The following is a 13,414-nucleotide window of genomic DNA, read 5'->3' on the forward strand; positions in this document are numbered from 1 at the left end:
GCAGAAGCCTGATTACGACCCATTCATTTGAATCAGGTGTGTTGGAGCAGGGAGACATACAAAACATGCAGGGCAGTGGGTCCCCAGGACCAGGGTTGAGAAACACTGCTGTATAGATATGTAATTCAATGTAGTTTCTTTCTGTAAAAACACAGAAAAATACATACAGCACTTTTACCATCTCAAGTCAGACATTCTGGCACAACCCATAATTAATATGATGTCCCTCAAGTTCCACTGAATTCAGAATTAAGACATTGACTGAGTATACACTGGTCTAGTGTTGCGCTTAAAACTCTGATCACCCTAATTGATTAAATTACTCAGATAACAGCTTGTTTACAGAACTGTTTATTGCCCTTTCAACCCCTGCCACGTACCTAAAACTATTTTGCTCGAAGCAATGTACACAAACCTGCCCATTACGAAACTGCATGACTTTCACCCCATGCACCAAGCAGGCAGCAGCTGCGCAGCCACGGTATGTTCACACCTCTTCCCAAACTGCTTCGGTACCCAGACACACACACACACACACACACACACACTCAAGCCAGGCCCGCAGCACTGGCAGACGACTTCACGGGACACAGCACATCTGGCCGCCAGTCAGGACGCAATGTGTTGAGGTCCTCCCCAGCCTTTTAAGTGCCTGTGTTTTAGCTGAACCGATAAGGTTTGTGGATGTGGTGTCCTGGGGGACATGCAGCCATGTTAATTATGGGATGCGTGCTGCAATCAGTAGTCCTGGGACCTGGTGGCACCTGAGCCCGGCTGCATGTTGCTTCGCAGTTTGTACATGCAGTTCAGAGAGTCCAACAGGAACATGCGGGTAGTGTTGATCTCCATGAGGGTTAGGTTATCCAGCTATAAAGAGAAGGGAGAGAATTTTTATTACCAGCACTAAGAGGAAAACCACCGCCGCCGAGCCCTTACTGCACCTTGGCGTGTGCTTCCTGCAGGCTGATGAAGCTGTCCGCAGACAGACGCAGTTTGGCAACCCGGGTGTCCCATATGTCCTTCACGAGGGTCCTGATCTCATCCGCTTTGGGGATGTTGTCAGAAGCACTGCCAAACAAAGAGGTCAATTAGCCTGGGCTAAACGACTCACACCTTCAACTGACCAGTTTTAAACTATTTTCATAGGAGGCTCTACTGAATATATACAATATGGACTGTTATTAACCGTGTTGTCATTCCAGGTTAAAGATAATACATTAAAAAGGCATCATCAGAGGTTATATTATACTACTCACTGGTTAAGCAGTAATTTTGTAAGCTCCATGTAGTAAGGACTTGGTATAGGGGCAAAGGTCTCCTCCTTCCTCTCTTGGTCTCTGATTTGCTCAAGTTTTACTGCAAATTGGAAAACATAGCATACAGTCACACTTATCAGGGGTTGCCAAATTGCGGTTTGGGACTGCTGTTGGCCATTTGGAAGGAGTCTGTATTTCATAAGTTACATTTTAACCAATGATAACACACCATGTTTACACAACCTTGGTGATATTTCAATCTCTGACACAGTTATGTATTTAAATGGCAATAAGTAATTAATGGAGGTCCTATAAAGACCTGCAATATAATCACATCACATCTTCTATGTAATTGCCTATTAAACAGCTAGTGCTGGGGTGTCTAATCTTCAAATAAGGTTGGTGTGGATGCAGGTGTTTGTTTTAGACCAGCACTACGACACTTTATTGAACCAACTAATGTTTGTCTTCAATCAAGACCTTGATTAGTAGATTCAGGTGTCTTAATGCTGGACTAAAACAAAAAACCAGCCCATTCTGGGTAAGACTGCACACCTCTGAGCATTGTGGCCTGCAGTGACTCTTGGATAAAGGTGTCATAAGTTACTTTCATCGATGTGGGTTCCTTTGCCAAAGGATAGTCATTTCAGGGGGCCTCGAATGGGGAACACTTACTTGCCTCAAATAAATTATCCAACTCATCTTTGTATCTAAATAACGTTACATTAGCGAGTATCTCATAATATATTAACAAGCTTACCGACATCCATCCAGTCTGGGGGCACGATTCTGCATTTCTGTCTCTGCTTCAGATTGAGGGCCAGCCATACCGGCACGTCAACAGGCAAGCCAGGGTTGAAAGGACCAAGGTCTCCCTAAACAGACAAAAGCTTTTTAAATTAGGATCATGCATCGAGCAAGCTCACAAGATGACTGGCAACCTGGTAAGTAAGCGTCAGAACTGCTAAATAGCGTTAGTTATTTCGAATTCATGGCTGGAATGTAGAAAAGCTGTCCACATACATGAAAAAAACACGTTTCGACAAGCAGCTACTAACTACTGTACACTATACAACTATGACATGGCAATGAAAACACAAAGACAGTTCAGACAGATTGTTAGCTATCGTTGACATAGCCTACAATTAACATTGGCTTGCTAACTAAGCAAGTAGTCAGACAGACAGCTAGTTATCAGGTTATGACACGGAATTTAAATTTTGGTAGCAATCAGAGTTTATTTAGCTAATAAAATTAGCCAGTCGTATACGTGTGATTTGTCTACTCACCCCGATCAAGTAAATTTTGTCCAGACTGAAGTTCGGTATAATCGTCACTGTCTCCTTTTCCGAAAGAAATTCCACCTCCGACGGATCCATTAAAACATCTATCCAAAACAGAAAAATATTCCAATAACAATACAAGAAGTACACAACAGATTACTCCCGCGAATAATTTCTGGCGCGCTCAACGGGATTGAAAAGAGCAGCTTTGATTGGCTTATGTGGAACACGTGACAATATATCTCGTATAGGTGACCAATCATTGTTGAAAATTAAACCACGGGTTCCGGGAAACAAAACATTGTTCCTGCTGTTACAAAGTTGTACTGCATTCATCCTGTTATCTTGTAGTTTTTGTACAAATCTAAATTGTATTTTAATTGTTGTTGACAAATTAACGAGTTGACAGACTTAGTTGATCACATTTAGATTTTATTTACATTACACTACAATCAATTAGCAGACGCTCTTATCCAGAGCGACTTGCACAACTTATAAAACAAAAGTAATACGATTTGGTAGACGTTTCGTTTATGTCTTCAATACAGACTGCGAAAGAGTATTGAATATAGACTTGTGGTTGTATGACCAGCTTGGTGAGCCTACTTTTTCTGTGGACAGATAAATCTGCACATATTCGTGTTGTCTGGCAGCGCAACAGACGCTTTCAAATGAATTACAGGGTGTAATTTTCTGGTTTTCTGGCAGTGTTCTGTAAAGATATGATCTTTTTTAAATAGTCTATGGATAATGCACAGTTCAGCAATACATGACAAACACTGTTTGGTAACCCGGAAGTAATAGCAGGTAGCCGTCCCAGAGGTAATATAAGTATTGGGCCCCCTGGTGGTGCAAAGTCTAATACATTTCCATGTAACACTAATCTTTTAATATAACGTGAAATGAGTAAACCCGAAAGTGGAGTACAAGATATTTTATTCCCAAAATGTAAACGTAATATTTACAGATACAAAACTTATTTGCCTCATTCGTTTTTGTAAACGTGAATAATCCGTTGTGGCGGTAATCGTTACTTGAATTTGAATGGTTTCATTAGGGACCCATCTGATATCGTCTTCAGACTCAGCCTTAATTCTCCAATTCAATAATCATCCACTAACGGTCAGGCTGAAACTGAGTTAACTTCCACCATGCGCTGAATTGCGTAGTGCAACATTAATTTTTAAAGCTAGCAATACTTGTATATTCACACTTCCAAAATATACAAGAAAAACACGACTCCCAAACAAGTGTAACCTGCATATTAAAAGACACTGGTGGCCAACCAATTTACTTGGATTATCTGAATAATCTATGGTCCATTTTCAGCGATTTAGTCAGCAATATTCATACAAAGTAATTATGTCAGCAAAAATGTTTATTTTTGGATTAAATATAGTTTTATTTTCTTAATAAAAATGGCAATCTCCTGCCAATACATTGAAAACTAATTGGTTATACAATTTTTAAACACAATCTAAACCAAAAACAATCAATTTAATGCAAATTATTTTAATTAGCTGCTGAAAGGGCTTCATTAGGCAATGAAAAGCAATTGAAAGCATAATCTCTTTTAAACACATCGGGTACCAATAAGTTCATACACCAAATTAGTCAGGAAAGCATCATTGATATAAACATTAAGACTTAAAATATATGGCAAGTCACATGAATGCATCGCTCAACATTTTTTGCAACAATCAAGTAAAACCTCTGAAAGATAATTTAACACTAATCTTTTTTTGTAAGGCTACATTAGTTCTGTAAAAAAAAAATTAAGCATAGAGCCAAGTTATCAGGTCTCTCGCTCCATCTCCCTAGAATTGGTTTCTGAAATATTTCCTGCTTATACATTTGCCATCTATAAGCATATGTACAAACACTTGCCTGAAAACATTTTGTGCGGGTTGCTTTAACTTTGACATTGGAGTTCTGCTGACCAGTAGACCATCAATGGTACTCTAACATTATCTAGCCGCAACTCCTTTGCCCTTTCAAAAAATGACAAAGCCTGAGCACGGACAGCTTTTCCTCTGAAAACAAGTCAATGGAGACAGACAACAGTGATTTGAGCCCCATTTTGGCAGAAATGGCTTTGAAGTGTAGCATTGCTCCAGGCTCTTAGCACAGGTGCAGTACGGACTTGTTGATTTCTGGATTTGTCCAGTCGTTCCTCAGATCATCAAGGTGGTTGTCAAAGTCTATCAGGTTCTCATAGGACCTGCTCTCCAAGAGTGCTGCTGTGATCTTCTGTGCTTCTAACCAGTCCTCACAACAGTCTCTGTAAAGTATAGTATGCACGTTAGTACTGACAACAACCTAAAGGTCACACGACATGTAACCTTTGACTGTCCCAGAAAAAAAATACATACTAAATATATACATACTGACATACTGTATTTGCATGCTACCATTAAGTTTGGGTCCTTTAAGTTATAAAATGAACAACCATTTTTCACAAAGTAGTGAAAGGGGCTAATTTGGGTTTGGGACATAACTTGCTGTATATTTTATACTTTCCATTGACTGACATGGACACCACTCAAACACAAAAAACCTAAAATCTTTCAATTCCATACCTGAACATGTGACAGGCCACAAATTAACAGGAGAAATTTATTTTCTGATTAAATGGGCTGTGGGCTCAAAGTCTACAAACCACTGAAACCAAAATTTGCTATCAACTGAAGAAAAATAAAGGTGGCTGCACTTCTGGATTACACTCAAAAAGAAATGTGGCCTGATAGAACAGCCCTTTACCGTGATGAAACAATCTGACTCCAGGGCACAAGTAGGCCCATGTACATGGGTTAAAGGCAAGATTTAAGACAACTCATAGCCCCCAATCTGGCCTCGGAAGCCATAGAAACGATGGGCCACAGTTTGTAACCAGCTCTTATGAATTCTTCAGTGTAAAAGAGGCTGTTGGGCACTAGAATTTTAAACATGTCTAAATGTTCAACACAAAGATGGGACTGAATCTGGATTTTTTTTTTATTCAATGTCAAAATGAAGTGGCATTCTTAAAAAATGTTTGCACATAACTAAAGAAATCTTACACAGTTGTGTCCCGGCATTTCCACTTGTTTTCATGATGTTCGAAGATGGCAAGTATGGGTTCACAGCACTCCATGGTAAATCTGCTGTTGTCCACCTGAGGAATAGGCAAATTTTGGTTTAAGTGTTTTGAATATTCATCAGAAAGCAATTTTTTTTAAAACATCTGGCTGCTGGATTACCATAATCAGGGCTGCTTCACTGAAGTTTTCTGAAATCCTTGCAGCTACTTTTTCAGCAACCTGGTTTGGTCTGTGAAGGTTTAGATAACATGTGACTATGGTGCACAAAATGCATGTAGCCAAAAGACAGAAATGTTGCTTACCGAACCTACCTGACATCCTTTGTACGCTCATTGGCCTGATAATACCCCGCAATCACATACCGGTTTTCCTTACACCAGGTGTCAATCTGCGGAGGAAGTGGAGGCATTGGAGCATGTTGTTAGTTTAGCTCTTGCACATTAGCTGATATGATGCAATGGATGCTAGGTAACAACTTAAGGTTTAAAAGATATAAACGTTAGTTAGGCAGATTAAGTCAAAACAATTATTAATCAATCAACTCAATAGACTGTTCAGAGATGCCTCGAAACGGCTCTCGTAGCATCTCACCACTGTTAGCGCCACCTCCAGCATTGGTGCCAAGGCAAGGGTTCCATGAAATAATGGGACACAGTCCACGCATAGTACAGGTGTGGAGTGTCCGTCCCTCTTTTTTTCTTTCTGCTTTTCAGCAACTAGTAGTCCATTTACAGCGCAGTTCGGGTATTTGGCAGCATGCAACAACATTTTGCAATAAGCCTGAGTGGTCAACTTTACAGTCATTGTTATTGCTGAGTCGGCAATCTTGCTAGTTAACAAGTTGAATTATCTACAATAACTAACAGCTAGCCATCATACTACCAGACTAGCAGCTTTCGCGGCCATCGTTAGCTAGCTTACAGTGTTTCCAAAAGTGTATAGGTAAGAGGTAGCAAGTAGCAACCAGTCTAAAGTAATAGCGCGTCGTAGCTTGTTTGTTAGCTAGCTTGTTACAGATGTAGCTTACATGCGCACGATTTGAACGATTAAATGATCCTCGCTTTAAACGGTGACGATTAACTTCCGCAGCAATGTCTAAACGTGAAAAACGGCGATTTCACTCCTTTGTAAATGTCCCTGATCTGGCTAAATGTAAAGACCATGTAGTGTACATTCCACCATCTTTGCCTGAATGCATGCCCCAAACGCCATTTTGGCTCAAATACGGTTCCTTATATAGCGATTTATGCGGACGAGAGCCGAGCCAATATGGCTGCACATTAACTGGGTTTCAGACAGGTATTCGAGGTAAACTGTTGTTTGCCAAGTTAGTTAATTTCATTTGTATTATTATTTAAATTAGAGCATATCGTTGAATGACACTATGTCAAAAAGGAACGGTAAAGAAAAATATTTTGTTCGCATGTGTGACCAGATGACCTTCGTGTCTGCATGAAGTTCCTATTTCCCAGAATTCCTCATTATTTCCGCATAGATGCAGAAGTATTAGAATGGCGATTATGTCGAACGGTCGTTTTCGCAGTAGCAGTGATGAAAAAATAATGATGATAAAAAGTAAACATAAAAAAAGTAAACAGCAAGTACAGATAAAGTAATATTTAGCGATTAGATGAAAGCATGCACTTCTAAGGTAATGTTATCAAAAAAACACCTCAGTCAAAATACTTAGCTAGATCCTTAAATGACTATTTCCTTTTTCTTTTCTTCTTTTTTTTTTTTTTACAAATGGCATGTAACATAATGTCATAGGCTAGTTTTAAATACATGAGCAAAATAAATAGAACCCATGAACAAAGTAAATATCACAATAGCAGGACATTAAAACAATACACAAAGGTCCTGTACCTAAGAAAATGTAGTTGGTTGGTTAAGTTTTAAAAGCATGATCTCATTAATGACCCTATTATGATCACGTTTATACTGAGGTGCACAAATGGAGCGATGTTGCCTTGAATGACCCCGATGTTCTTGTACCCTCAATGAGAAATATAATCTAGCCATTCGAACTCTATGTTCATGCAGGCGCTGTCTCTGTCGTCATTACTTCCTTTACGCTTTCCTGAGCGGCGGCGAGAGGTGAGGAAGTGTGCGGCACCGGGTGATATTTTTTTTAATTTAAATGAGATATTGCGGTGCATGGTTTAAGTTTATAGTTAATCTGTTTCTGTGTAACTACCAAATGTGAATTTTTAGTTTCGTGTTTATCGTACAAAATACGCAGACATCTCCTTACGCAACCTATTGCTGAGAGTGACATTGAGAGGAGCAAAATGGGTATGCTGATGCGGGCCTTATATTAGTAGGCCTTATTTCTTGGGGCTGTTGAGCCGCTTAAAATGGTCTTTTATTTCGTTTTGTTTGTACGTTTTAATATGTTGTTTTCAACTCATAATAATAACATTTAAGAACCGCGCAATTAAATGTATATTTTAGCACAGTCCAAATGACCTTGTTGGTTAGACAAAGTTTGCTGGCATTAGCTAGCTAGCTAGCTATTTTGATGATCTGGTGGTAGCTAGCGTAACATTAGCCAGCTAGGTAGCAAACCACCCAAAACAACAGTAGTATTTAACCTACATAATTAGTTAGTTAGCAGCATCCCTGGTTCGATAATTTTAGCTAACGTTAGGTAGATCGTGCAAAAGGGGCAAACATTGCACGAAACGTTGTTTTCGACCAAGTCGGTACATTATAGGCTGTGTATACTGGGTTGATTTCTAAACGTTGTAATCAGAGCCGGCTAGCTAGATAGAAAACGTCGCTGTAGTTAGCTAAGGTCATGACTTGATGTGATATTAATCGTGTGTTGTGAGACCTGCTTATTTTGTGAGCGTAAAAAGCAGCTCGAATTCGTTTGAATGCTCTGTCAGATGTCAGACAAATGGCTTAACTAACGTTGACTACTGAATTAACTTTACATCTTTACTCCAGAATGTTGGCAACTAAAGCTTTTCGAGTTCTTGGAAAACGGGCCATCTCAACCTCCGTTTGCCTTCGAGGTGGACATGGTAAGTGTCATCTCCAGTTAAGATCATTATTATCCCTTTATTATTATGCCGGTACACATACATATTTTTCATTTATACTCGCTCTGTTCCTTGTTATTGGCCTCATCGAATGATTCGTTTGTCTAGCCTTTCTTGCCGTTTAATCAAGGTCAACACTGTGAACATTGTCAACATACTGGTATGTGTTTGTGATGACTGTTTGATGACTTTGTGTATATACTAGCAACTTGCGCAGCTTAGGGCCATTGAAATCTAATGGTGATATTTCACTGCAGTGAATGCTTAAACTCACTAGTTATACTGGGATCTCATTACCCTCAAATAATATTGTGTGTATATATTTTTCTGTACTTCATTTAATTCCATACCGCTCTGATTTTATTCTTCAGGGGTTGCCAAGGTGGAGGGCTATACTCTCCCAACATATTTTGATCGACCAGAGAATCCCCTCCCTGATATCAAGTTTGTGCAGAACCTGAACCCGGAGCAGCAATCCCTTAAAGAGAAGGAAAAGGGTTCTTGGGCAACCCTCTCCAACGAGGAGAAGATTGCGTGTATGTATGATTATGAGTGTGGGCAGTATGGTCTAATGGTCCATCACAATAATTTTAATCCGGGTGGGGGCAACAAAATGTGATCTGTTCCATGAGTTAATACCGTTATCTATTCATAATTATTGAAATTGGCTGAATATTTTACTCAATCTTATTTTCTACAGCTGTAGATTGTGCATGGCTCTTGATGAAAATGTTTTATTGTGGTCCAGTGCAGGAATTAGAAAGTGTTGGTGTGTACAGCGGCTTAGAAAACTAAGATAGAATAATTGGTTGGAATGAAAACCAACGTACCCACTGGCCCTGTAAGAGTGGAGTTGTGCACCCCTACAGAACCTTGGACTGATGAAACCATGTAAAGTCTATATCAAGATATATTTTTACAGTTTTCTTAAATTGTGCCTGTATTGTCGATTAGTCCGTCATACCACCATGTGAAATCATGGAGCAGCTTAGCTAAACTAGTAAAACAGATGAGCAATATCATGTCAGGATACTGTATGGTATTTGAAACTGTTTTGTTGTGAATACTAATTCTACCTGCATGTAAGCTGTCACAGCTGAACATATTGTACAATATTCATCACACTATATTGTGCATAGTGCTAGTTCACATAGTTTTTTTTTATATTGCTGAGTTTTAGTATGCATTTCCTTTGGCTCGGACTGTTTTTCTATATTCATTTGCAATAAAACTTAGTTATGTTATGCTGATGTAAAGAGTCAGAAGCATTCACCCAAGGTGAGATTTGAACCTGTGCCTCTTACTCCCACAAAGGCTCCAAAGATGAGTCCTTTACCAGTTAGGTAAAGGCTAAATTTCCCCTAGCTAAGGGCAACGTTGTTATTTTGAACCTGAGGGTTGCGTAGCAAGAGCGCTGTCATGGTAGCCTACTAGAGGGAATTAGCTATACTGCACCTCACTGTGCTTACTAGCCGAGCTAATCCCATTACACAGATATTTCTCTACTTGAGCGCAGCAGTCTCAGGGTGCATGCGTTGTAAGGAATATTTTCAACAGAAAATAATATTAGATGAGTAATAATAGTAATAATCAAATAAATGCCATATGCCTGCCATTGTAAAGCTGGGGGGGAAAACTGTATGGGCCAACTGTACAACATGCAAGCAAACTAAAATAATGCAATGGAATTCTGGAACGTGATCTTCCCACCAACATATTGATTGTAAGCGATATTTACAGTAAGCCCATCCTTATGACCGTAAAGAACACAGCCAGGCAGCTGTACCGTGAGTGAGAGTCCAGCATCCTTCCTGTATGTTCAACTTGGACCAATATCCCATTTCATATTTGCTATGGAAATATGAAATGGGATATGAACACTGAAAGCATCTGTCCCAGATCAGCATCGTTGTTTCTGTGTACTGTTACCTGTTAAGTGAGAGGTTTAATTTCTTCAATACATTTTCTACCATTTTTCCATCAACAGTGTACCGCTTAAGCTTCAAGCAAAGCTTTGCTGAAATGACCAAGCCAACCGGCGAATGGAAGTCTGTGGTGGCTGGAATGCTTTTCCTTATTGGTTTCACCGGTTTTGTGGTTGCCTGGCAGAGGAAATACGGTAAGTTTGTCCTGATTCTTCAGAATAGGTACCATGCAGGCAAGCGTTTGGATCTCCAGCTGTTCATATTATAGTTTATGCTAATGAGTCCTTTCTTTTTCTTGTTTATTTTGTTTTTTGCTAAAGAAAGTTTATCTATTAAATAAACAAATTGTTAAATTATATAAAATGCCCATAATCTATATAAGAGGCTCACATTCTAATGTTATAATTGGCTTCATCTCTGGGGTTAAAGGACTTTTCATTGGAATTGGGGCTTCATGAAGCAGTGAATTTGTTCATCAGTGGTACACTAATCTCAAATCAAGGCCCGTGTCACTTGAGGAAACATGCTGGTGTTTGTTCTAATTTATAATAATCTGTAATGAAACACACCATTGAAATAGAAAGTCTCACAACCGTAATAATTGCCCTGAAGTGGACATTGGATACGCAGATTCTGAGAGTGGCTGGTGGAGACGAGGACAGATGTCTAGAGATGAATCTGTTTTGTAAAGCCCCAGTACCAACGGGCATCATAATCTGGGGGGGAAACTGAATGAATGTACTCAAATGTTACTTCAGTTTGCCGTTTTGTCAGCCCTGGTTGGTGAGAGAGGGTACAATATAGAGCTCGAAGCTTCCAGCTCGCCCTTGCCAAAAAATCCTTGTGTTACTGTAAAGGCGCAAAGAACGAAATGAACGATTTAAACTAGACATGGGAACTGCAAGCTCGAGCTGGGAGCTGGGAGCTTGCACAACAGGCTTGCAAGTCACAGTAAAGGATTACTGAACCGTGAGTTTTCTGAACTAGTATTTGCTAGCTCTGTGCGTCGTCGCAGTACGCTAATACTTACCAGCTTAGTTTTTGATTGGCCTCCAAGGATGAAGCAAATTCTACAGGGGAAAAAAATTGGAAGCACTTCTCTTGGAATTTGGATAATTCCAAATAATACTATGTACCCATGGAAAGCCGATCTAGGGACAAGCATTGGAAATTAGCATATGCTATAAATGCTGTGATACATTGCATTGGATATTGTTTAACAATAATCTATGTTTAAATGTATCTGCCCCTATCAAATAAACATTAAAATAAAAAAATAAAAGAGTATGTCTAGGTGAACATGGATAAAATAGTCTTGGGAGCAAAGGAATAATGTGAGTAAAATGTGAAATCGCATATGTTTAACGTTTAAAAATGTTTTTTTTTTTTCCCACTGCAGTTTATGGTGATGTGCCCTACACATTCTCCCAGGAGTATAAGGAGATGGAGCTGCAAAGGATGTTGGATATGAGGATCAACCCTGTAGAGGGCTTTTCTAGCAACTGGGACTACGAGAACAAACAGTGGAAGAAATAGAGCAACCCGCAGGGCACAGAACACAAAGTACTTTCCAATAAGTCAGTCTGTATTCACTTATCAACCGTACCTCTTAAGCAATCTGGAAGACCACTTCCTCATAAGGCTATTGTACATTATTTAAAAGTAAATAAAAGTTACAGTGTTAACCAAAACAGCAATTGCTACATTTTTTTTTAATCATTAAAGACGAGTAGAAGGATTTGTCGCGTCTGACTGGTTTTCAATTTTTGTGCTCTGAAAATACTTTCAAATTTTTTAGGTGTGTAACTTGAGAATTTTTTTAAAATGTAAGGTTATTGTTAAATACCATTTGGGAGCAGATCTTAATTCTAGATTTGTATTACATTACATTTATTTGGCAGACGCTTTTATCCAAAGCGACATACAAAAAGTGCATTTCAAGGTCATAGACAACTGCTAAACACAGGTTCAGTAAGGTACAATACTTATTTTGTACAGCTATTTCTAGCCAAGAACACAGTTTAGTTCACACAGTGAACACTATTCAGACCTAACCTCTGCAAAGCCAACTAGGCAGAAGAATAAGCTACAGTATTAGGACAAATACAAATTACCAAAAAGTGCTGGGATGGGGCAACATGTAACAAGTGTCATGAAAAAAGGGGGGGGGGGTTTAGGGTGAAATATACAGCGTGGTGGTGGTTAGTCTAGGTATAGTTTGAAGAGATGAGTCTTCAGGCCACGGCGGAAGATGGGTAGTGAGGGGGAGGTTCGGAGAGGGACGGTATCATTCAGTTGTGGATTTCCTTGAACTCCTAAGATATGGTTTAAATGGAATGCATCAAATGAGTTTTCCTAAAGTACTATTCTCATTGTAACTAACAAAACCGATATGCAGGCAAGGGGAAATTTGATGCCTTTTGACATTAACCTTATCCACCTTTTCGAAACGAAAGTGGTAGAACTCTGGCAATTTTCAGTAAAAATATCTTTTTGAAAAAGAAAATACGACAATCTTTCTCATCACACTACACCCATTAAATTTCCTTATGCAGCTTCATGAACTGTATAGAGGAGCTATATGACGTAAGCTATAAACATAGCCTACATGCTTCATTTCTGGGAAGCTAGATACATGGTCTGCATTGATACAAGCAAAATTCTGGGTTCATTAAGCCCTGAATTTACACCCGAAAGCCTGATAGACGTTTGTTTTCTTGCTAGCATGCTAATGGAACTGGTGAACGTAACTTGCAGCACTGCAGGAGTTAATTTTTTTTTACTCGCTTTTCGCTAGTTCTGATGTCATAATGGAAGCTTGCG

General features: G+C 39.3%; 3 protein-coding genes across 5 annotated transcripts; 1 reads left to right on the forward strand and 2 right to left on the reverse strand.

The window, feature by feature from the left end:
- Window positions 1-335: 335 nt before the first annotated feature.
- gins2 (GINS complex subunit 2) lies at window positions 336-2,743 on the reverse strand. Its single transcript, XM_064313847.1, has 5 exons — window positions 2,546-2,743; window positions 2,017-2,131; window positions 1,257-1,356; window positions 942-1,068; window positions 336-867 (listed from the first exon to the last, which is right to left on the reverse strand). Exons 1-5 carry the CDS (start codon window positions 2,633-2,635, stop codon window positions 739-741), a joined length of 561 nt encoding a protein of 186 aa, XP_064169917.1. The 5' UTR covers window positions 2,636-2,743; the 3' UTR covers window positions 336-738.
- On the forward strand, window positions 2,176-12,329 carry LOC135242675 (cytochrome c oxidase subunit 4 isoform 1, mitochondrial). 3 transcript variants are annotated; one of them, XM_064313844.1, is made up of 6 exons: window positions 6,062-6,087; window positions 7,663-7,716; window positions 8,572-8,648; window positions 9,038-9,202; window positions 10,654-10,785; window positions 11,991-12,329. In XM_064313844.1, exons 1-6 carry the CDS (start codon window positions 6,077-6,079, stop codon window positions 12,125-12,127), a joined length of 576 nt encoding a protein of 191 aa, XP_064169914.1. In that variant the 5' UTR covers window positions 6,062-6,076; the 3' UTR covers window positions 12,128-12,329. The 3 variants fall into 3 exon arrangements, with proteins under 3 accessions (XP_064169916.1, XP_064169914.1, XP_064169915.1); XM_064313846.1 differs by lacking the exons at window positions 6,062-6,087; window positions 7,663-7,716 and adding an exon at window positions 2,176-2,200; XM_064313845.1 differs by lacking the exons at window positions 6,062-6,087; window positions 7,663-7,716 and adding an exon at window positions 7,768-7,914.
- Window positions 3,900-7,056, reverse strand: emc8 (ER membrane protein complex subunit 8). The gene is made up of 5 exons (XM_064313843.1): window positions 6,211-7,056; window positions 5,931-6,007; window positions 5,779-5,848; window positions 5,599-5,693; window positions 3,900-4,820 (listed from the first exon to the last, which is right to left on the reverse strand). The coding sequence occupies exons 1-5, from the start codon at window positions 6,421-6,423 to the stop codon at window positions 4,661-4,663; spliced, it is 615 nt and encodes a 204-aa protein (XP_064169913.1). The 5' UTR covers window positions 6,424-7,056; the 3' UTR covers window positions 3,900-4,660.
- Window positions 12,330-13,414: the final 1,085 nt, after the last annotated feature.

The sequence above is a fragment of the Anguilla rostrata genome, chromosome 16, assembly GCF_018555375.3.
Source record: "Anguilla rostrata isolate EN2019 chromosome 16, ASM1855537v3, whole genome shotgun sequence".
NCBI lineage: Eukaryota > Metazoa > Chordata > Actinopteri > Anguilliformes > Anguillidae > Anguilla > Anguilla rostrata.

Bases quoted from the DNA above. Each gene is read 5' to 3' on its own strand.
- gins2 (XM_064313847.1), bottom strand. From the start codon at position 2,635: ATGGATCCGTCGGAGGTGGAATTTCTTTCGGAAAAGGAGACAGTGACG. The intron at 1,069-1,256 runs GTGAGTAGTATA...TTTGTTTGGCAG, and splicing joins ACAAAATTACTGCTTAACCA to TGCTTCTGACAACATCCCCA. The intron at 868-941 runs GTGCAGTAAGGG...TTCTCTTTATAG, and splicing joins TGCAGGAAGCACACGCCAAG to CTGGATAACCTAACCCTCAT.
- LOC135242675 (XM_064313844.1), top strand. The intron at 9,203-10,653 runs GTATGTATGATT...TTCCATCAACAG, and splicing joins CAACGAGGAGAAGATTGCGT to TGTACCGCTTAAGCTTCAAG. The intron at 10,786-11,990 runs GTAAGTTTGTCC...TTCCCACTGCAG, and splicing joins TGCCTGGCAGAGGAAATACG to TTTATGGTGATGTGCCCTAC.
- emc8 (XM_064313843.1), bottom strand. From the start codon at position 6,423: ATGACTGTAAAGTTGACCACTCAGGCTTATTGCAAAATGTTGTTGCAT. The intron at 5,694-5,778 runs GTAATCCAGCAG...CCTATTCCTCAG, and splicing joins GTGAAGCAGCCCTGATTATG to GTGGACAACAGCAGATTTAC. The intron at 4,821-5,598 runs GTAAGATTTCTT...TATACTTTACAG, and splicing joins AAATGCCGGGACACAACTGT to AGACTGTTGTGAGGACTGGT.